This window comes from Lampetra fluviatilis, chromosome 10 (genome assembly GCF_964198595.1).
Source record: "Lampetra fluviatilis chromosome 10, kcLamFluv1.1, whole genome shotgun sequence".
In the NCBI taxonomy this organism is placed as follows: Eukaryota; Metazoa; Chordata; class Hyperoartia; order Petromyzontiformes; family Petromyzontidae; genus Lampetra; species Lampetra fluviatilis.
The window spans coordinates 4294013-4317873 of record NC_136284.1 but is presented as its reverse complement, the minus strand read 5'-3'; the positions used below and the strand labels follow the sequence as shown (position 1 = coordinate 4317873).

The window sequence follows — 23861 nt, the reverse complement described above, 5'->3', positions numbered from 1 at the left end:
TTGTCTTACTCCTCCACGCTGACCAGATGTCTCGGAAGAGACGGGGGGCATGCCCTCACTTTACCCCGCCACAGGTGACCTGCCGATCCACTAACCTTGGCGAACCCATTCATGCTTCCGGGTTGGTAGAAGCACGGGTGGATTTTTTTCTTTAATAAAACCTTAACCCCCCCGCATTGTTTCAACTGCCGTGGCAAGACATGGAATGAAACCAGCGACCACTGTGCTAACTCATAAACCACGGCGGCTCCCCTTAATGTTCCTTTAAAAAAAAAACTATTTAGGTATTTTATTTGCTCGGCGGTTTCATTTTACGCGGCAAATCCTGTAGAATGTAGTTTTAGCGGGTTTTTTCCCCTGTGCAATTACCGGTAATGTAAATAATACCCAATGTAACCACGCTCAAAGCAGACGCTTTTGAGGCTTGCTTGGGATCAACTGCGCGCTGCAGGGAGCGTGCGTAACTGCTCGGTGTCGTGCGTGCACCTGAGGCGTATTTGATCTCTCTGTCGTAGCAACTTTGAATGACCTTTGCCCGACCGGGTTTGTGTGTTTTCCCCCCCCACCAACCCCCCCGCTAAATTGTGATTGGTTATCTCATGAGCGTGAAATCAAATATCCGGCTAACTTTCTAGGCTTACAGTGAGGCAGCATGGTTGGCAGAGTGGTAACATGTGTTGCCTCACAGCAAGAAGGGCCTGGGCTTGATTCCCAACCTTGGTGCCTTTCTGTGTGGAGTTTGTACTGCATTTGACAAACATTCCAATGCCGAACATTTACTTGCAAATTACTCAGAAGGAATTAACACATGGCAACATTGTCTCCCACTCACACAAACTTGGCAGGACCCTATGAAAAGGAGTCTTGAGACTGGGTAAACAAGCGGAATAATAATAATATTACATTTTTGGGCAGTTTGCCGTGTTGAGTGGCCCAGACTAGTCGCTTAAGAGTCGCAGCCTGGCCTTCACACTGCATGCAAATAGCGGCTCGTTTTTGACAACTTGCGTTGATTACACTGGGCACTTCGTATGTAGATACGTACGTATGAGTGTAGCCAAATGAATAACTCTTCAGTGGAGCCCATCATTGTGAGTTTGCCTAAAAGAGCACTTATTCTTGGTTCTGAAACCCAATAGCTAGTAGAAAGATTGCTATCCATCACGTATGCTTGCTGCAAGATCACCTGTGGCTCCACCTTTCATCCCAACCTTGGCAACTCCCCTGGGCCCTGGCGTCAAGTTGTGCACACAGTGTTGACGTATGTGATTGCGTGCCTATCTGTCAACCTCGAGGTGAACCAACCGTGGCCCCTAACTGCAGTCCATTCTCATTTGCTGCATTCCTAATTAATACAAAAACAACAACAACAAAACGTATAGTGCCATAACATATGAGGCCATTACAAGGGAGCTGAACAAGCGACAAAAGCGTTACATGTGAGCCATTAGTCCATAGCAATGAGTAATAGATAATGCACTTGATCCAAGTTGCAGCAGATGACCAAATCACCCAGAATGTGGCCCATCTCGTCAGAATAACAGAAGCTAAGCAGGATGGAGCGTGGATAATGACGACAATGCATAATAACTGTTGACGGAGGCTACTGTGGCGTTACATTGTCAGCAGGCAGGCAGCGCAGCAAAATCAGTTGTGGTACTGCACTATGCCTCATTGTCTATGCTATCCGCCTTCAACCCGCACTGACCGCCACGGTGAAATATGATCAAATATTGAACACCCCATGACCCATATGGCGTTGGGAGGCTCTCATGCAGCAGTGGATTGACACAAGGGCTCTAGATGTACGTGTACTCGAGTCACAAAAGGCTAAATAGTGAAGAGTGCACAAAGCAACGTGGATTGGTGCATGCTTTGATTACATTTAGACATAGATATAAATGTGTTGTTAAACCCGCCACCACCCGACACAGCCAATTAGTAAGGTTTGTCACGTAATCGAATTGTAAATGTTGTGGATTTGCTCTCCAACACACCGGTGTGCTGTACTAGTAACGAGTTGGCATGATTTGTTTACGTAACAAATCTTACTAATTGGCTGTGCCGGATGGTGGCGGGTTTAACGATACATTTATATTCACGCTTTCTAACCCAAAAAAAGCCCTCTAATTGATATGGGAATGCTGTGATTACTCTCAGCTCTTCCAAAACGTCCGACCAGCATGACAGAGTTACCCAAACACCCTCGATAGAGCGGTCCCATGGAGCGCCCTCTGAGTGGAGGCCCTCCCGCCAGCAGTGTCGTGAGCGAGCAGTTTCACAGGCTGCACCTTTCCCTTCACTGGAACATTCCGTGCAGGTGCTGTGGATGTTGAATTTCTTGGTTGGCGGTGTTGTGAGGGATGTGGCAGTGTATTTGTACGCACGTGTGTTCAACTTCTTTTGTACCGTACGTAGCCAACCGCGTTAATCGAAGGTGCGGGGGATGGACAACAAACTAAACACTAAAAGCAGTTCTAAAGAAATGAGTTTTCAATCTCGATGATTTTAAAGTGCATAGCTCCAGTGGCTTCCCTATTTCGAAAGAAAGAGCATTCCAGACGGACGCAAAAGCTAATTTTAAAGTGCGGGTTGCAGTGACCGGCTTTCTTCGATGGTTCGCCAACATCTGCTGTGAGGATGACTTTGGTGGGGTGGGGCGGGGGTGTGCGGGAAAGGGGATGCCTTCATCCAGCAGTGGATTGGTCACGGTGATGACAAATAAAGAAGTTGATGAATCGAGAACAGTTACTTCTCCTGCACCTGCCGAATCTTCCGGAATTCTGTTTGAGTCTCCGTTAGGAGATGCGGCAGATCTGTGATCGTCACCCACTGCTCGACCCGTAAAAGAGCTGCAGCGGATTTTATGAAAATATGCAAATGGTGCATCGGTTACATTCTAGAAGCTGTAGTCGCGATATTAGCTAAGTTTCCTTTTGCCTGTGCAAGGCCATGAAAGGACATAACGTAGAGTTCAATTGAATTAATTTATCTTTCATTTGTGAGCAGACGAGGCCCCGCATTGAGATAGGACGGCTATCTTTTTTTTCTTTCTCAAAGTTATTGTTAAACATTGTCCTTTCCCCCCTCCAAGGGTACACGATAACGAGCGATAACGAGCGATAACGGCGCTATCGTTAGAACCTGCATATTGTGCTCTTAATTGCGTGCTCTAACGCCGTCGCAACGGCCACTGCCATGGCATCGCCACGGGGGTCGTTCACGTCCGTCGCAGTGATATCAGCAGCACGGTGTTGAACCGTCGGCAATCCCGCGCAAACCTCCGCTTTTTTTTTGACGCTGTATTCTGTCCGTCTTGTCCGAAGCCCGAGTGCTGCGACCGTGGCTCTCGGGACCGCGGTAAATGACTTGAGGTGACCGCAACGTGGCGGAGCCGCCGGATCTGCGTCGTACAGGGGCCCGCAACGATTGCGTCGGCCATTTTGCAGAATTTCATCGCATTGCGATTTCTTTGTTGATCATTTTATTTATTCTTCTTAATTATTTCCTTCTTCTGACACATTTCATGAAACAACAAAGTCGGTAATGAAAAATCTGAAATAAATAGCGATTATATGTTAAATTATTTATTTGCGATGTTTTTTCTCACCGAGTGACGGCATGGTAAATATAGAATGTCGTTATTTTCGTAGTTAGTGAAATTACTCTAAGGTCTTGTATATATATTGTGAAGTTCCAATGATTAGAAGATATACGGCAGCTTTGCATTCCATGAACTGAAAATAACTTGTGAAGTGATTCTAATTCGGACTTCCAGCAAAGCACAAAAAACAATAAAATAAAATGTTTAAATTCAATAACAAATTTATGGGAAACTGACGTCACGATGACCATGATATCATACAATTTTAGATCGTACCCGAGTAGTAACGGACATGGCGAGCTGTTTAGCGAAACGTGAAGTCAACTACTTGGTGTGGAATAAATCCCGCTGTTTGTTCGTTGATGAGACAGAGCGCAGATTAAAGTGTCACGCGGCGTTAGGGAGAAACTCTCGCAGCCGGGTTTACCGATGAGATACGATGTCTGTTTGAAACTGCGTCGACGTCCCGTCACGTCATTGTGTAGCATCTGACTCGTTATCCCGGCGTGAAATCTCGCCGGGCGCTGACAAATGACGAGCTGCTTATAGAAGGTCACGGACGCGGCCGGTACAAGGGAGGTCGCGCCCACGCCTTGGCGCTTTCATTTCGGTGACTCTGTCGGCTGTGGCAAGAAAATAAATGTGAACGCGTGCACGGCTTTGCGATCTGTGTGGGAAGAGGTGGAACCTCCCCCGGCCAGCACCGGGTGCCTCCTTTGAGAATCAACTAAATTAACGTGAATGCGAGGAGCAATTCTTTGCAACGTAAGTTGGAAACGATGGCAGGCATATTGCTGTCTCGTCGTTGTCAAAGTTGTGCCGCTTCGCTCTCCTGTCATACGCGGTTCGACTCAATGTGGCGCCATGGTGGCGAGATGTTAGCTACCTCGCTTGGTATACAGGAGGTCGTGGCTTCGATCCCGACCGCTGTATATTAGGAGTTTGGATGTTCTTCCTGTGTTCGCGTGGATTTTTGTTTGGGTCCTTCGGGTCTTCCCTCTACATTCAGAAACGTGTGTTTCGATGCATTTCCACGTGATAAGCCACCTGTTTGAGCTATAATTTGTGGCCAGGTCGTTTCTAAAAAAAGAGTTATATAGCTCAGTGGGCCTTACAAAGCTAAATAAAATTAGTCTAAATAGTTTTTTTAAAGTTAGAATGTATTCGGTGCCTGCAGAAACTGCCCGGCATGTGGAGTAAGATGTTAAGACGCCATGGCGAAAAAAATTACACCTAGCGCACAGCCTGGACACACGGCAGAGAGAAGGGTGAAGTGTATGGGATACTACATTTTATTTTGCCTCCCCCCACCCACCACCTTCCATCGAACTTTCAAACCTAGCTAGTTTATTGAATGGACAATGCCACCTTGTTTGTGCGAAACAAGGCCGAGCGCAATATCGCCAGCACACCGTGCGCATCCTTGCACGTGCGTTCCCGTCGAGCTGTGGACACGCGTTTGTTTCAGGGGGCCGCACGGCACCACTCGCCGACTGGTGAAAGGTGCGCTGCGGGGGGCACCACGTTTTGGCTTTTTTTTTATTCCACAAGCGGCGGTCTCCCTGCATAGAGTTTCGGGGTTTAGACCATTTTGTTGTGTCCCATCGCACGGCAAGTCGGGCTCGGCGAGGATTTTTTTTACTTTGCTGCGACGGGCAGCCCTGTAGCGTTGGCGGGGAGGGCGGCTGTAAAGCGGCTGAGTCCCCTACCTACCCCTGCTGAAGGCTCAGGCCCCATTCTGGATTCTTATCGATCTTATCTTATATATTTTAAATATATATCATGCCTTATTCCAAGGTGCTTCACAGCAATTACGAAATTGCACGTACGATTATAGTGGTTGAGATAATAAAGAGTGTGGTCGTTATTGAAAGTGGTTGTGTAGTTGTAATGCGGGCGTAAGCGACCTTCCGGAGGTGACGTCACGGGGGGTGGAGTCATGTGACGTGGGGGGAAGGTTCGGGGCTTTAAGCGGGTAAACCGGAAGGGGAAGGCAGTCGGGGTGTGAGCGGAAAAGAGTGAGGCCACGCGGGCAAGTGTGGAGAGGGGGGGCGCCGACGGCCATCGGGAGCCAACCCCGAAGATAAGAGGAAGCTGCGGAGTGGTGTGCAGCTGGGGAGGAGACAGCCAGGAGGGCTGCGTGTTAGAGGCAGCGGTGTGGCTGCCAGGAGGAGCTGCGGAGAGAGAGAGAGAGAGCAAGAAGCTGTGAGAGCTGCGGAGGGAGAAGAGCAGCAGAGAGTACAGCCAAGGGGGGCTGTGTGAGAGAAACAGCAGCGGAGCTGCTGTTGTGGATCGGGCCGACATTGGAGTCAGCACCGTGGAGAAGCTACAGAGTAAAGACAGCCGTGTGGGTGTACAGCACGAACCGAATAATAAAGGACACTGAGCCAGACATCGTGGTCCAGTCGTTTATTACACTGGTGTCGGAAGTGCAACGGCATGTCGAAACAAGTGAGGAAGAAAGTTAATCCGGCGCCTGCATCGGCTTCTTCGTCCGACGACGACGAACTCCCTCCAACCGCGGATCCTGTTGGGGTGGTGGAGGAGAGCCCGGCTGAGGCGACCACGGGAACGGGAGTGGAGGATGTTGGCGCGGTGGCGGGTCCATCGACATCATCAGACGCGGATCAACGATGGCAAGCGATGGCGGTACAACTGGAGGCACTTCAGGACGTCCTGGCGCATCTATGCCATCTCGTCGCGCCAGGGACGATGGATGATGCAAGTGGTGCTCCGCGGGCCGCCACGTTGCCTGTCCTGCCGCCGCCATTGCCCACGCGGCAAGAGGCCGCCATTTTGCGCGCTCCGTGGCGCCAAACCGCCATCTTGGCCACGCCGCGGGCCGACGCCATTTTGAAATTGCCATCACAACCACCACCATTGGAAGACGGCGGGAAGAGGAGTCGGAGTCGCCACCTTACAACAGTTAAAGAATTTTCCGTCGGTGGGGACTGGAGCGCGTTCGCCTGCCGCTTCTTGGCGGCGGTACGCACAGCAAGATGGACCGATGCGGAGGCTTTGGAGGTGTTGCCGACTCTCCTGGACGACGAATCTGTCCGATTCTTCCGTTCCATAGCGACCGATAAGAAGGCAACTTTACGTGGTGTTTTTCAAGAAATGGCCGATGCTTATGAGCCACCAGATGATGCGCATCGGCGATTCGCTCAACGACAACGAGCACCAGAGGAGTCGCCCGTGGCGTTCAGGGGTGCGGTGCTGGAGCTGGCCATGGCAGCTTATCCTGAGACGCCACAGGACCTGCTTGAGCCTCTCATATTAGGGAAAATGTTGGAGCTGTCTCGGGATCTAGGGATCCCCATGCCTGTGTGTGGGCATGAGAAGCTAACTTCCCGGATGGCTGCTAAGTGTCTCGATGCGCAATTCAACCTCCGTCGCTGGAAACAAGTGACGGCGTGGACGGGGGGGCCCGTCAAAGAAGGGGAGGCGTTGGGGTGGAACCCTGCGCAGGCCGTCTATGTTCCGGATGACCGGGGCCCTCAACAACTGACGGCCGCCTCCGCTCCATGGACGGGACGCGGCGGGCCGAGACCGCGCGCGGTGCTACCAGAACGGGGCCGTCAGGAGGCGAGGCCTGCGCTTCGGCGCAACGAGGCCGAATGTTTCCGCTGCGGGCGTAGGGGCCACTACGCCAGAGACTGCTGGGCCCGCTTCCCGGCTCCGCCGCAGCAGGAGGCCTCGGCACCGGTCAAGTCGGCTAAAGATCCTCCGAAACAGGCATGTCGGCACGCACCAGACACTCGGCAAGGCTTTCCACCTCACCCACCACCTGTGTTGCGCGATCCTATTGTTGTTGTTAAAGAAAGGCCATCGACGGGGCCTTTTCATTCAGTTACGCAGTGGCGCAAATTGGCACGGAGAGTTGTCGCGGCCGCTACGGGTTCGTCCACTGTACCGGGGTCCATACAAGGTGTGGACGTGCGCATTTTGGTTGACTCGGGGGCGTCTGCGACTATTATATCGGATGTCATTTTCCATCTGTTGGGCATTCCGTCGGGGGCTGTGCGTCCGGTTTATGGGTCGTGCGTCGCTGCGAACGGGGGTAGCATGGGTATCGTGGGTCAGGTGGATGCTAAGATATCTATTGGGGATGTGTCGGCCTCGGGTGTTGTGTTGATATCGAGATCTTTGGCGGTTCCTTGTTTGTTAGGCACCGATTTTTTGGCTAAGATGCCCATTTTGATCAAAATCAATGAGAATTGTATTGAACTGCCGGGGGGCCGTCAAATCTCGTTCCTGCCGTCGCCCTGGGGGCGACCTGCTTCGGCCGTACAAGTGCAGGCGCTGTCCGTCGCATCTGTGGACATCCCACCTGGTACACAGATGCTTATACCCTTGCGGTATCGGAAGCCCCTGCCTGATCGGCTAGGAGCGGTAGGGGTCTTGTTGTCACCGTCCGCCACGATATCAACCGGGTTGGCGTTAGTGGGGGCACAGACCATCGTCCGGCCGGATCAATTACCGTTTTTACAGGTGCTTAATGCGGGGGGAGAAAACGTCCGTGTCCCGGCCGGTACGGTTGTGGCACATGCCACTACGGCGTTTGCGACCCATGATTGTCCACATAGCCGGGGAGTTGTTGCTGGGGTTTCCGAGCCAAGGAGTTCGGATGATCGTTGGGTTGCTCATTTATGTGACGAAAATTCTTCCCTGTCCATGGAGCAACGTGGTGCGCTGCGTAAATTGTTGTTGACATATTCCGATGTGTTCAGCTCCGATGATTTGGATTTGGGCCGCACTTCCTTGCTTTACCATCACATTGAGACGGGCGATGCTGCCCCTATTCGATTAAATTCGCATCGGATGAGTCCTGCGGAGCGAGAACACGTGCGGGGGGCAGTGGAAGACATGTTGGCTGCGGACATTATATCGCCATCTAACAGCCCATGGGGCGCTCCAGTCGTTTTGGTTAAGAAGAAGGATGGCAAATTGCGATTTTGTGTTGATTTCCGCAAATTGAATAAGATATCGGTGGCAGATGCGTACCCCCTGCCGCGTATGGATGACTCCCTCGACGCATTGTCGGGGGCTAAGTTCTTTTCCACACTGGACCTCTCTTCGGGATTTTGGCAGCTTCCCCTTGACGAGTCCTCACGGGAGAAAACCGCATTCCGTACGCCGCAGGGGTTATTTCAATTCAACTGTCTCCCGATGGGATTGAATGCGGCCCCTGCTACATTTCAAAGATTGATGGAGCTCGTTTTGACGGGGTTGCAGTGGGAGACATGTCTTATATATTTGGACGATATCATTGTCTTCAGCCGCACATTCGATGAACATTTGACGCGGCTGGAGACAGTGTTCACGAGGATGCGTTCTGCCAAATTGAAATTCAAACCAAAGAAATGTCACCTACTGCAACGGTCCGTCCGCTATTTGGGGCACATCGTGAGCGCTGAGGGAGTGTCCACGGATCCGGAAAAGACGGCGTGCGTCCGGGATTGGCCGACTCCGGCCACCGTGGGGGATGTTCGGCGGTTTTTGGGATTTGCCTCGTATTACCGAAGATTCGTGCCGGGTTTTGCGACGATTGCGAGGCCTTTGCATCTCCTTACGGGTAAAGGACGGAAGTTTGTTAGGGGACAGCCGGAGGAGGCGGCCTTTCGGAGTCTGCGTGATCTATTGGCCACGGCCCCAACATTGGATTATCCCGATTTCGATCACCCATTCATTCTTGATACGGACGCGAGTGACACAGGTATTGGGGCGGTGTTATCACAGTCTAAAGGGGGTGTAGAGCGTGTCGTGGCGTATGGTAGCCGAGTCTTGTCTCCTGCGGAAACCCGCTACTGTGTCACTCGCAGAGAACTATTGGCGGTTGTTTTTTTCCTACGGCAATTTCGACCATACCTCTACGGTCGTTCTTTTATTGTGCGTACGGATCATGCGGCCTTGCAATATGCCCTTAAAATTGACCAGCCATCCGGACAGTTGGCACGTTGGTTGGACACGCTACAGGAATTTTCCTTCCAAATTCAACATCGGAAGGGAGTGCGCCATGCGAACGCTGACGCACTTTCCAGATTACCGCGGCGCGCCCCTTGTAAATGTGAGTCGGGGACGCATAGGTGTTCGCCGATTCCAAACCCCCCTCAGCCGCTCACGTTGGCCGTCGAGAAGTCGGACACTCCGATGGAACCGGGACCGGCTGACGGGGTTTTGAATCTGCCGCGGTCTGTCTGGATCCGGGAACAGATGATGGATGAGTCATTGGTGTCCTTGCGGAAGCGGTCTGCTAAGGACAATGGGAGTCCGAGTACGGCTGTGGGGCCGCAAACCGCTCTCCGAGATGGTCTGCTTATGTGGCGGGAGGGGTTCCAGGAACGTTGGCGCCTGGTGGTACCAACGTCCTTGCGGTTCGAGTTGATTAGAACCCTCCATTGTGACACTCTCTTACATTTAGGGGTGCAGAAGACCTTGTTGACGTTGCAACGTCATTATTTTTGGCACGGCATGGCGACAGATGTCGTAGGGCACGTGCGCGCGTGCCCTGCGTGTGCACAACGTAAGCCGCCGAAACATCCTTACGTGCCGCCTCTCCAGTCGATTCAGGTGTCTCGAGTCAATGAATTGGTGGCGCTGGACATATTGGGACCTTTTCCACCATCGGCGAGGGGTAATAAATATTTGCTGGTAGGGGTTGAGTACCTCTCCCGTTGGCCGATGGCCTGGCCGTTGCCCGATCAGTCGGCCGCGGCCATTACCGACGCCTTTTTGTTTGGGTATATTATGGATAAGGCGGCGCCTGAGAGACTCCTCACGGACCAGGGCAGGAATTTCTCTTCTAAATTATTGGCGGAAGTGTGCGCGGGCCTTGGGACTAAGAAAGTACGGACATCCCCATACCATCCGCAGACGGATGGTATGGTTGAACGGCTGAACAGGACGTTGTCTGCCATGCTTTGCCATACCGTGAGTGAACAACAATCAGATTGGGATCTGCACATCCCCGGGGTGCTTTCGACGTACAGGATGACGCCTCATGCGGCTACAGGATATTCGCCGTTTTACCTTATGTATGGTCGGGAAAACGTGCCGCCGGTGGATGTGCAATTGGGAACTGGGGTGAAGGGACCTCGTAAACCACTTCCTGAATACATTCAGGACACGGTTCGCCGAGTCACGGAGGCGCGGGAGAATGCCCGCGTGGCTACGGCCAAAGCCCAGGCCCGGAACGAGCGATATGCGCGACGGTCTGAGGGGGAGTGCCCTTGGAAGGTTGGGGACCTAGCCTGGCTTCATTGTCCACAGGTACGTCCGGGGACCTCGCCGAAATTGCACAAACCCTGGCATGGTCCCGTACGCCTCATTGCGGTTCCCAACCCACAGTCAGCACGCGTCCAGATTGGGTCTCGTCGCTGGGTTGTGCATACGTCGCGCTTGAAACCATATGTTGCTCCCTTACATGATGCGTCATCCCCCAATGTTGCCTTGCCGGGGTCTGTTGCTGCTGACTCTCCCCTGCCTGCGTCCATTGATCTCGCTAGAGCGCCTGTCGTACCTGTTCCAGACAGGCCGGCCGTGACATTGCGGGGGACGAGGGGCCCTGCTCGGAGGACGCCTGCCAGGTCTGCGGGACCTTCGAGCCCTGCAGCTCTTCCGACCCAGCTGCGGGCACGGTCACAGGACAAGCCCAAGACTAACTCTTTAGGGACACGGGACGTCGGTGGACTTCCGGCTACGACAGGGGGATTACCCCCTGTCATTCCTCGACTTTCATCGCGTTCCCGTTCTGCGAGTGGGCCGCCGACCGTCCGGGACGGGCCGGCGACCCGCACACGTTCCAAATCACTTACGTTTCGTTGATTGTTGCTGTCTTGTTATTTTTTCTTACAGTTGTATTTATTGCATGCTTTTGTACGTTCGTTGATGTTAATTGCGTTGTTGTTGTTCTTGTTGTTACATTATATGCTTAGTGTCCTTTAGGGGGGGAAGCTCGGTTCGCCGCATTACGATTTGCTATTAGTCAGCCGAGGTCGGCTGGGATTTTTCTACGGGGGAGGGTGGTGTAATGCGGGCGTAAGCGACCTTCCGGAGGTGACGTCACGGGGGGTGGAGTCATGTGACGTGGGGGGAAGGTTCGGGGCTTTAAGCGGGTAAACCGGAAGGGGAAGGCAGTCGGGGTGTGAGCGGAAAAGAGTGAGGCCACGCGGGCAAGTGTGGAGAGGGGGGGCGCCGACGGCCATCGGGAGCCAACCCCGAAGATAAGAGGAAGCTGCGGAGTGGTGTGCAGCTGGGGAGGAGACAGCCAGGAGGGCTGCGTGTTAGAGGCAGCGGTGTGGCTGCCAGGAGGAGCTGCGGAGAGAGAGAGAGAGAGCAAGAAGCTGTGAGAGCTGCGGAGGGAGAAGAGCAGCAGAGAGTACAGCCAAGGGGGGCTGTGTGAGAGAAACAGCAGCGGAGCTGCTGTTGTGGATCGGGCCGACATTGGAGTCAGCACCGTGGAGAAGCTACAGAGTAAAGACAGCCGTGTGGGTGTACAGCACGAACCGAATAATAAAGGACACTGAGCCAGACATCGTGGTCCAGTCGTTTATTACATAGTTATGGGGACAGCGAGGAGAACACTCGGGGAAAGGTTAAGGAGGGGTAGTTGAAAGGGCTAGTGTTGAGTGTTGGGTTAGCGGTAGGGGTTGAGGTAGCTAGAGTCGGGAGCCAGGGGAATAGCAGTGGCAGGATGGGCCAGGGCAGGGGTCTGCAAACCAAATTAACAAAAGAGCCTTTTTTTCGAATTCGGGAAAGAGCCCCCCAATATTTCAAGAGTCGCAGTGCAATGTGAACACATTCCTGCGGAGGGAGCTGGTAGGAACGTTGGGTTGCTCGGTCAATGGCCAGGGTCAACGGCGGCGTGGTGTATTCCGCAAATATGGCCGACTGTGAGGGCGGGCACAAGCCGGCGTGAGTAGGTTAAACGTTGAGTTTTATAAGGGCACCACGGGGTGACCAGCCCCTCCCCACCCAGCCCCTCCCCACCCAGCCCCTCCCCACCCTCCCCTCCCCACCCAGCCCCTCCCTGCACGACCGAAAAGTGCAATAATCCCCTGTGGGCTGGTGTAACCAGGTGGTTCCTACCAGTAATATGTGACGGCTGTCCTTAGATAACGTCACAAAGCAGTCCTTAAAGAGCCGCTGTCGACTCCGGAGCCACAGGTTTGCCGACCCCTGGGCTAGGGAGAAGAGACATATCGATCGCCACCCTCGTATTTGGGGGTTAGTGTCCCCAGGACAGCTACGTTCCAACCTTCATGATTTCCTCCTTCTCGAGGTAGACGGGCCGGGCCAGCCTTCGTACGCTGCGTGCTCGTGCGGTGATGTGCATCACGCTTGGCTTGCGTCCGTTGTCTCTGCTTGATGCTCATCGATGCCACCGATTTGACACGACAACTTTTAATATTGTTCAAGCTGGGAGAGCCGGCTTAAAGAAATAAAAATGTACCAAGTGTGTCTTTTTTTCCTTCTGCTTCTTTTACCGCATAATGGCATCTGTTAAATAAAAAGTGTATAATGCGTCGTGTTCCAAGTGACAAACTGTATCTATCGGGACCATTTCCTTTAATCGGTCATTACAGCTCCCTGAAGTCTGGCGTGCATCAAATGTGAGGTTGTTTTATACGATAATGACACATTACAGCAGTTGACCAATTATGCCCACTCAAAATCAATTTTCAAAGCCAATTATGTATTCGCGCCTAGACAACGTGCAGCAAGTGCACACAATTTGTGTGTGTGTGCGCTTTAGAATTAGTCATTTAAATCACGCTTCATGTCACCGTAACCTCTTCGCCATGATTTAAGGGCTTGCTGGCTAACTCGGCTACTATTGGGGCACCACGGTGGCGAGATGGGGCCTACCTTGCCTGGTATATAGGCCAAGGTAGTTAACATCTCGAACCTGACGCCTGTATATTTGGAGTTTGCATGTACTCCCCATGGTCACGTGGATTTCTCTCTGGCTCTTTCTACATATTTAGAAATGTGCTCTAGAATATTTGGCTGCCACACATTTGCACATAAGCCGGTTTGTTGAACTATCATATGTCGCCATGTTTTGTGGTGTTGTATTTATTGTGGGCCTTACCTGGTAAAATAAAAATAGTTTCGTTTTAGTAGTTTTAGTATCTGTATAATTTTAAAGTCTGTTGCCTCACATGGACTATACTTAAATGCATAGTGTGCAACCGTTCCTAAGAATTGAATTTGATGTAATTGGGCCTGGGAACATTCGGACGTATGCTTTCTGTCTGCATTTGCATCCAGAAGCAAGCTGTTGATTCTTGACTTAAAGCTTTCGTGACTGCAGGAATTCATATTCTTTGAGTCTTTTGGTAAAGTCACGTAGATAGGTTCAAAGAAAATAACAAAAAACTACGACGTTTCGATCGCAACACAAGCGGTGACGACAAGCGGTGACGACCGCTTGTGTTGCGATCGAAACGTCGTAGTTTTTTGTTTGTTTCTTTGAACCTATCTACGTGACTTTACCGAAAGACTCAAAGAATAAGCTGTTTATTTTTCATATAGATTTTATTACGACTGCGTGGCAGTCGTCCAAGCAAAAAGAATGAGTGAGGTGCCAGGCCAATTGGGGACACAAATGTGGTCTCTCCAGAAATTATGAGGAATCTTTAAACTTAAACTGCAAACAGCCAATTGTGACATTTCTACCGAATAAAAATCGAGGCCTAAATTGTGAACGTTAGACTTTATTGGGGGGGGGGATTCCTTCCAGGATTCAGGAATGCAGTGGCATGTTGCAGGGAAGCACGCTTGTGATCACTCATGTTGAAGTGTCTGTTCTGATACTGTATTCACACGTTCAGAGGAGACTCTTGCTAGAGTGGGCACAGCTGCTTGAGATTGGGCATTGATATTTCCGTGAAGTCTCTGTCCCTTTCCTGTAGCCCTTGCCCGTCCACTTGGCACTACGGCTGGGCAATCCCTGTTGGAATCGTAGTCGAGTTTTGGAATAAAATCGTGAGAATCGCCCAGATATATTCCTTCAAACAGTCCATGGCTAGCGCCCCGTGCCGTTTCCAACCCCCCACCCTGGTTAATGGAAATGAACATTTATCAATCGTAAAATAAATAACTTTGCACCCATTTGAGCCACCCATCAGCTCCGTTTGCCAAGACCTTGTTCCGTAAATCATTTTGATCATTGCGGAATGGTCTTTCAATTTAACATCTGAGATTGTGTGCGATGACGCTACGATGATGATGGCGGTGCTGCGTGCGGTGTATATATATAGCGTGGGACTATGCGTTGTATCACATTTCGGTCATCTCGTCTTTTTCTGGAAAGGAAAAGGAGATGTAAATTCAAGAAGTCCCTCTTCGGTTTCCTATGCCATTCTTTAACAAATGAAACCGGTCGTATCAAGATCATCATCGTTTGTATGTATGTAGAACCTCTTTCGCAACGTACCTAGTTAAAGTGCGCTAATTGGAGGTGCAACTTTGATGTTTATTATACCGCACCTCCCATGCGGTACACAAAGGGGGTGTTTGAGATAATTACTCCGCGTAGGAAGTGTTTGCAGACCCAAATACTACCGTGATCATGAACAACAGCTTTGTGTGCTTACTGCGTATGTGTTTTTTTTTTGCTGTGTAGCTGTGCAGCTCTGCGCGACGTTGCATTTCTGTGTTAAGCCGCACATGGCCGGCACAGTGTCCGTCATGCCGAGTGACGAGCGGCACGGCCCGCACGGAATGCTCGTCGCGGAGAGAGCAGCAGCAGTAGCTTGGTGTACGGCCTGATCGCAACAGTTGCCCCCCCTCCCTTCCTACCTCGCTGCCCCCCCCCCAACCCCGATGTGGTCACGACCTCGCAGTGATAATGACGGAGGAAGAGCTCCAGAGGAAAAAGGAGATGATCATGAAGAGAAAGATGGAGGACTCCTGCAAGGAGAAGTGTCGGCCACAGATGTCGGAGGAGCAGGAGCAAATGATAGCCACCCTCATTGAGGCTCACCACAAGACCTACGACTCCTCCTACTCGGACTTCGGGCAGTTCCGGGTGAGTGGCGCGAGGATAGGACGATGGCATCCGGACCGGCTGCGTGGCAAAGTGGGTTTGCATTCCCCGTCTGCTCATGACAGTGGATGGTGCGCGTTTTTTTTGTTCCGGTCCCCTCCCCCCAGCCCCTGTGAACCCAGGAGTACGAATGGGTTCCACCACAGTTGGTCGATCGGCAGAGGTCGCATGCGATGGGGTTAAGTTTGGGTGCTCTTACCTCCTCCAAGACGCGTGGCGGGCGTGGAAGAGTGGCATGAGCAAAGCCATTGCAGTGCTGCACCTTTGCCTTTAACTCATGGTGTCAGGAAACAATAATGTGCATCTCGGCTCTAAATGCAGGGCTGCCCTGTGTGTGGGCGCGCCTGTGTTGGTGTCCCCACGCAATGACACCGTCGGCCCAGTGTGGTCTGGATTTTGGTTGTGCAAGAGGCATTTCACGTCAAGATGTATTACATTGGGTGTGTACAGGAAATATATGAAGTACAGTATATGAAATAGTGTTGTAGGTCATTGTAATAAAAATGTTTTGGTAAATATTGTATTTAATAATATTGGTCATCGATCTGCCTGTGGGCTTTGCTCATTGTTACATTAATGTGACGTTTGTAGCATGTTTAAAGCTTAGAAGTTCAGCTGAACTTGAAAATGTATGTCTACTTTATAGCATTGTCATCTGGCTCCCTTTTAATTCATCTTGAGCTTCGATCTATCCACTGCTGGATGAAGGCCAATCCCCATCGTAGGCAGCGCCTCTCACTCTGCCTACGATGCAGCAAATCCATCCGTTGACAATAACGATTTGATTTTGATGGAGAGCCCCTTGCACCGATGCATCTCGGAGCGCCTTGCACACGATAAGCGACGCCCCCAGCTCCTGCAGAGCGGCATTCTCATCACCTACGATCGCTTCTCCTGTCCCGGCGCCCTTTCCGGATTCCGAATTGATTCGTTCCAATAAAATATCTAGCCTTTGCTTCCATTGTTCTTGTGAGCAATTCTTCGCTAACCTGAAATTTTATTTTCAAAACTTTTGAAAATATACCTCCGCTGCATGCGTTCACCCCCTGGCACCCTGCAAGGATGTCAGGTTGAGACTCTGGCAGGTTGGCACTGTGGCAGGACGGCACCAAGTCGAACCCACCGACTGAGTTCGATTGATGACTCTAGCGCCTCTCTGTGTGGAGTTTCTGTGCTTTCCTCCTGCTCTGCGTGAGTTTCTTCCGTGCTTCTCTGGTTTCCTCCCACAGCTAAACATAGGCGGCATGCTTGGTTTTGGCAAAAGATCCAAATGTAGCAGGACCCTCCTGAAAAAAAATTTGTTTTTGAACTGAGGGTGGCTTTCCGCTGTTAAAAAAACTAATTAACGTAATTTCCATGCAAGGCTCGGCGATATCGTGCATGGACTGTTGTTGGAATATCGTCGACAATTTACCCGTGTGACATGTCGTTCAAACATCCCACGCTGAGCTGTGTTGTGGAAAGCAATCGCTGAAGTGTGTTCGGGGCTATGATGAGCTATTTGTAACACGGTCCCCGATGATTTGATGCGCCGGGGCTAATGCGGCACGACGGAGCGATGTAATGTTAAACCAGAGAACGTGATAGCTTTGTCGATACAAAGTGTACTTTGTCTTTTTCACGAAGGTGCTTTCATCCCATTGATCAGAACAATTTAGCCATTGTTGTTCTGGCTTTTCTCTCTCTCATTTGCACGGCTCGGACGCAGTTCGTATTACCGCCGAGTTCTCGACTACCACGCGGTGGGAATTGCTCTTTGGGCAAACGAATAGCAAAGACGAAACACGCTACCGTGGGTAACTATGCCATGGAGAGGAAATTATATGAAACTTTACATAACCGCTGCTTCCCTCTACGGAACCGCCTCGTTTGGCAACCTTTTGGCCACCGTCCTAAATGTCACCGACACTGCATTTATTGCTATTCAAGGCAGTGTTATATATATATTATTATTTGTGGTTGTCTGGCACCACTACCATTCTAGTGTTATATAAAAAACATTTGCTTTTATTTTGTGAGCTAATTAGGCGGCTGCAGATTGCGCTGGAGGTGTGGGAACAATCCTGCCCTCGCCTGGCCTCCGGTGAACCCGCGGGTCAGGCCACGAAGCTGGCGCACACATCGAGTTAATTTAGTAAAAAAACAAAAATTGTAATAAACGCTGGTGTGATTTATGCAATGTACTGCGGTATTATGTGATGCTGCCACTGCGGTGTGATGATCAGCACATTGGGCTTGCAATCCGGAGCCCGATGGTTCCATACGATCTCCCGGCACAGCAGCCTGTATATTTGGAGTTTGCGTGTCTCTCTCTCGCTCTCTCCTCGTGGTCGTGTGAATATTTTTCCGGGTCCTCCGTTTTTCCCCTCCCTCCACATTTAGAATGAACATGCGTTCAAGAGTATTTGACTGCTGCTATACATTTCCACGTGATAATGCGCTTTGGTTGAGCTATTATTTACGGTAGCAAGGTCGCTTCTGAAAAAGAGCTATATAGCTCAGTGGGCCTTACCTGGTAAAATTTAAAATAGTTTATAGTTTAGGGTTTTAATCGTTTATCGTTGAAACGATTGGGCACAAACAGAACATGCCAATTTGTCACTAGTGAAGCACACCGATGTGTTGGAGAGCCAAGCCACAACATTTACAATCTGAGTACGACGTTTCGCCAGTAATTACAACTAGCTTCATCAGGCGACAGCCAGATATGTACTAGTTGGCTGTGTCGGGTGGTGGCGGGTTTTAACGACACATTTATATATTTACGCGATCTAACCCAAAAAAAAGTCTTATGGATGATATTGGTCGCGAAAGCCGACGTGTTAAACGTATTGGGCACAATACGTGCCCAATACGTTGTCGAGCGAAACGCAACTGTCTTTGGTGACCGTTTAATGCCATTTTCGGCATTTACGAGTGATGTCCGCATAGCCGCCGTGACAACGTGGAAGGACCACAGTGAGCCGAATAAAAATGTATCGCAGAGTTATTTCTTTTTCATCGTTTGCCACAGCGGAGAGAGCGAGCTGTGAAAGAAAGCACTGTGGTAGTTGACCACTGTTTCTCTGTGTGAGCGCGGAGAAGGCAGACGCGACCTTATCAAACGCGATACTACATTTTAAAAAATGTGTGCACCCTTTCCCACCTCCCCATCATGCGATATCGTGTGCAGCCCCCTGTGCGCAAGGATGAGTTCGACTCGAGTGACGACTGTTCCATGCCGGAGGCTCCCACGGACTGCTCCTTCGGCTCCTCTACGCCAGGTGTCCGTCCACTCCGCACATGTCCACACCTTACCTGCACTCTTGAGCAGAGGACTGTAGCCCACACTGGGAGTGGCGGTCAGAGTTGGCCAGAGGTACCTGGTGGCCCGGAGTCAAAAGCCAATTGGGGTGCCCACTTATTCCTGAGTGGCAGAAACTAAAAATGGGCCCATTGTGGCGCCCTCTCTTGTGTGAGGCTGAGGGCAAATTGTCTGCTGGCCCCTCCACCGCCCGACCCTCACCACCACCCCCCCGGGCAGCCAATTGTACACCCACACGGCGCTCATCGGTCACTGCATAGTATGTTCTAACAAAAATTAAGATACTCTGTATCGCCTTAAGAAGATATTGCGGCAAGTGCTGTTAGCAAGCACTATTTAGGGTGGCACTCTATACGATGGGGTGGATGGCCTACGCCACGCCCGGCCACCTTTGTCTCCCTAGTGCTGATATTTTCACACCGCATCAGGTACTTATTTATAGCCGGGTTTGTTTCGGGAAGACCCAGCACTGGTTTAGTTATTCACCACAGTTATTGGTCGTGAGCAGGAATTGAACCCGGGTCACCAGATTCGTAGTCCAATGCGCTAACTTCTACACCACCGCTCCCCACCCCATGTTATAACCAGTACCTCGAACTGCAAACCTTTTCACCACTCAGTCGTGCTGCCACCCCAACAAGAGGTGTTGGTTGTGTTTTTACCGACAGTGTGACCCTTGTTATTCCGAGTTTCTGCACTGCCACAACGTGTCCTTCTAAAAAATGATGGATGTTACCATTAAAGTTGCTTTAATAATTCTGCTAATGATTCTGGTCAAGCTCACACAGTGATTATTGTTTTTGGCCACAAGGCACATTTGTACATACTTTTGGTCCGAATGCTTCTTATACACCCGTAGACACACACGTATACATCGCTTGTATGGAAATGAACATAACATGTGCGTGTGGTTATTTTTTTTGATGCCTGCGTAATTTGAATCATACTCCTGCACGTGCCACGAGAGACTGGGAAACTCATCGCCTTCAAATCTGACAATGTGCTTCCTTTGGTTGGGGCTTGGGCATTTGTTGTTCTGCTTGGGTCAGCGTGACTTGCATGCCAGGCCTCTCCAAGTTATCCGCGTTGCCTTGGTTTCTGTAAACCATTTAAAGTATAATATATCCCGACAACTGGGCAGCTATCCAACATTTTATTCCCTTATAATGCCTAATGCATTTCCTGCGCAGGTTATGTCCAGACCAGGAGTGATGTTTGCTCAAAATTGTTCACATATTCAGATGAGCCCCTGTCTGTGATTCTGCTCAAAGGGGCATTTGAATTAACCACGAACCAGCTTCTCCTCTCCAGTGGAACATTTCCCCCTCCCTGGACCCATCGGTGACATTGGTTTTATTTCAACATGTCTGTCCCAGCGCGTCGTTTTTACTTTCTCGTGCAGGCTCATGCTATTCAGCTGATAGTGCGTGCTTTATTGCCCACAGCTGCCTGCCAATAGCTGCTTACCTATGCTTTGTTCACATTTTTATGAACAGGTTTCTCTCAATTTATGCGAATTCGGTTTTGTGCGATTGCACCCTGTATATACAGCTAACCTATTTCTACCCAGAATTCGCGATATGTGCTTTGAATTCACTCATTTGGGGCGGATATGCGGTCGGACGTGGGACAACATTGTGTGTAATGTGTGTGCTACTCGGCAGGCAGCTGCCTCGTACTGAGCATTGTGGGTTGGGTGACCGTTGGGTCCATGCTACACTTACGCTTTGTGCGCCTTTTTCTTGGAACGTATCTACCACATGAAGTGAGGGAAACCTATACAGTCCTTTTGTCAATCCATTGCTGGATGAGGGCCTCCCTATTCTGTGTGGGCCATGGGAGCTCTTTGAACTTACAGAGAGTACAGAGAAAATCTGGTTGTGCACACTGATATTATACATGCAATGGCTACGCATACTGTCCGCTTTAGCCTATACTTTATATGTGTAGTGGAGTCCAACCACGCGGAGACGAGGAATACTGTACACTCACACCAGTGTAGGTGCCCCCTATTCTCCGCCCTTCACTTGGACCTGGGATAGCGATATACGCCGGGCCTTACTTCGGCTACCCCTAGTCTCTCTCACCCGTCTGCCCGGGGCGGGGGATCAGCCAACATGGCCCTTCGACAAGGAGAGAGAGACCTCTTCCAGCCGATCCTTACCCTGGCTCCCCACGACGACCACGTGTCCGTCACGTGGCCGCCCTTAAGAACCCTCTCGGCAGCTCCTCCCCCCAGCTCGGCCCCACCCACTTTCCCGAAAGTGCTTTCCGAAAGTCCCCCCCCACGCTCATCCCTCATTGGCTACTCACAGTACTCCTCTACATATGTACTCGCTCAATAGCAGTAATAAACCTCTGTACATGTACACTCATGTTGGAAATCCACTGCTGGATGAGAGCCTCGCGATACCTTGTGGCTCATGCGGTTATTCAACAATACTTTACTAAGCTGGTTGGCGTGTGTTGATGAAGGCGAGGTGGCATAGACGTTGGAGCATAGGTACAGTACAAAGAGTACAAGAAATACGGTGGTTGCTCATCCAAGCACTCTCCAGACGCAAACACGCTTAGCTTACAAGATCTTGATGAGCTCTGGTGCAACTCCGGGTGAGTTGGTAAGGGGCATCGAGTGTTGTGCCAACGCTGGCCATTTACCCCTTGCTCGCTCGCACCCACACGCTCATTCACCTTACGCCAGCGTTTCGCACCAAGCACGGATTCCGCGCCCGTCATCGGCGCCGTCCCCCTAACCTAACCTAACCCTTACCTAACCCTAACCTAACCCTATCCCAACCCTAACCTAATCCTCACTTAACCCTAACCTAACGTAGCCCGAAACCTAACCCCACCCTAGCCTAAGCCTAACCTAACTCTAACCTAACCTAACCCTAACCATTACCCTAATCCTAACCCGAACCGAACTCTTTTTAGTCGGGCACTGCGCGATATCTTCTTGCGGTGACTTGACGCCTTGTGACGCTCCTCTTGATGCGTTGTGATGCTCCACTTGACACGAAGCCGCCACTGGCTGAGAGTGCTCCGTTAAAGCGGCACGCTGTCCCAGAAAGGTGGTCGCAAGATGTGGCTTTGGAGGAAAACAACTGGGGACTTGTGTTATTTTATATTACAATAGGCCGCACTCTTACCAACACTTGCATGGAGTGCCTTATAAAATTGGCCCCTGGTGGATTTTTTTGAACAGGCACTGTGAACTTATAATGAAACCGTACAATATCTTGTGAGACAGTGGCCCCTTTCTTCCGTTCTGCATTTATCACCTTTAAAAAAAAATAAACAATACCTTCAGCAGCATCCTGTGTTTCTGACAAAGGACGCGCTGCTCTAATTGCACATTACATTGTTGCGATGTGTGTGGAGTGGCCACTAGGCCCCCCGTGTCGAGTGTTACATTGTGCCGACTTTTGATTCACCATCAGTGCACTCTCCACGAAGTGTAAAACACTTAGATTGACGCGTGAAGTTTGTAGGCAGTGTTTCCGTAGTGCCATGCGAAGGCCGTCTCAACTTAAAGATTAAGAAAGATAAAAAAGGACTGCGCTATAAATATTTATATCCCAAGCACATCACAAATGCAGTGCGTGTTTTCCCTGGTGTTTGTGTAATTGACTATTTTCATTATGTCACAGTTAAGGAGTATTGCATAGACGTCGGATATATTATTCACATACGCACATACCAATTATCTTGCCGCCCCTGCTCACCCTATATATATTTGTAGTTGAACAAGATTAAAATGTCATCTCCTGAACGGATGAAGAGAAAATCTAAAATATTGAGCGACGGGACGGTGGTTAGCATGCCGTGCTGTGAACCCAGTGACCCAAGTTTTATTCCTGGTGACGGCTAATATCGGTGGAGAGGGACATAAGAACTGCCCCCCGCTACCCACCCCTTGGAAGCCCTATGGAACAGAGTGGTGAAGTATGGTACACACAATGCTCATGATCCACATGGCTTTGGTGGGGGGGGGGGGAGGAGGGCCTTTATCTGACGGCGGATTGAGACTGGCTTTTATTTTTGTTGGTTTAATACCTGGGCATGATTACCTGCCGGACAGTTGCAGCAGTATAGACCCGGAGCGGCTCGCAAATCGGAAGGCTGCGAGTTCAAATCCTGGCCGCCATGAGGTGGCTCGTCACATCATCCCTTTGGGGTGGGGGGGGTCAATAAAATGAGCAGCGTTTTTAGGCGCAGTCAACAGTAGGTCGTCCTATGTATAGACCACCTCCGCCCCGCCATAGGAATGTGGAATTCACACACCACCGTGCTTAGGGCTGTAAACAGGGAGAGGGGGGGGGTGCTCGTTCGCGCCAGAAATAACAGAAATAACTCTTGGACTCGCTGGCCTGGACAGCGGAGGAGGCCGCCGGGGGCGGCGAGCGCAGTAAACGGATGTTTTCCAAGAAACCGCTTTCTTGGTGAGGCACACGGCAGGTCATCGAGATGCACGGTGGCAGCGCGGCGGTCTGCGGTCTGCCGCGTCGTCGTCGCGCCCGCTGCGAGGGACAGAGTCCACCCGGGCCCTGTAGGCAGGGGCAAGGTGTTGGAAGGCCAAGGTGTTTGTCAGAGGCGTTTATATTGCCGGGCCATTATTAGGACTCTGCGGGGAGTGTAAAGGGAAAGGTTGTTTGTGCGTTTTGCAGGGGGGATAGGGAGGGGGAGAGGGTGGCGGTTGTGTGCACTGGACAAGAGACCCGCACGCCCCTCTTGGACACGTTTACCCATAGCGAGTGGGGAAATCATTCGGGCCAAGCAGAGGGGTAAATGCGCTTGAACAATTTCCTTTGGTTGATCCGTCACTGGTGACATATCGTCCTGTGTGATCGGCATCGTGGGAGGCATGAGGGGGTGGGGTGGCTGGTCGTTGTTCTGCATGC

At 50.9% G+C, this 23861-nt stretch overlaps 1 protein-coding gene across 1 annotated transcript in view; it reads left to right on the top strand.

Moving 5' to 3' along the window:
* The window catches only part of LOC144934443 (vitamin D3 receptor-like), an 84250-nt gene that overhangs the window by 34760 nt on the left and 25629 nt on the right, over positions 1-23861 (top strand). The window contains exons 4-5 of the mRNA XM_078860195.1: positions 15454-15638; positions 18829-18919. Coding sequence (XP_078716321.1) covers positions 15454-15638; positions 18829-18919 — 276 coding nt within the window. The remainder of the gene's footprint in view (positions 1-15453; positions 15639-18828; positions 18920-23861) is intronic.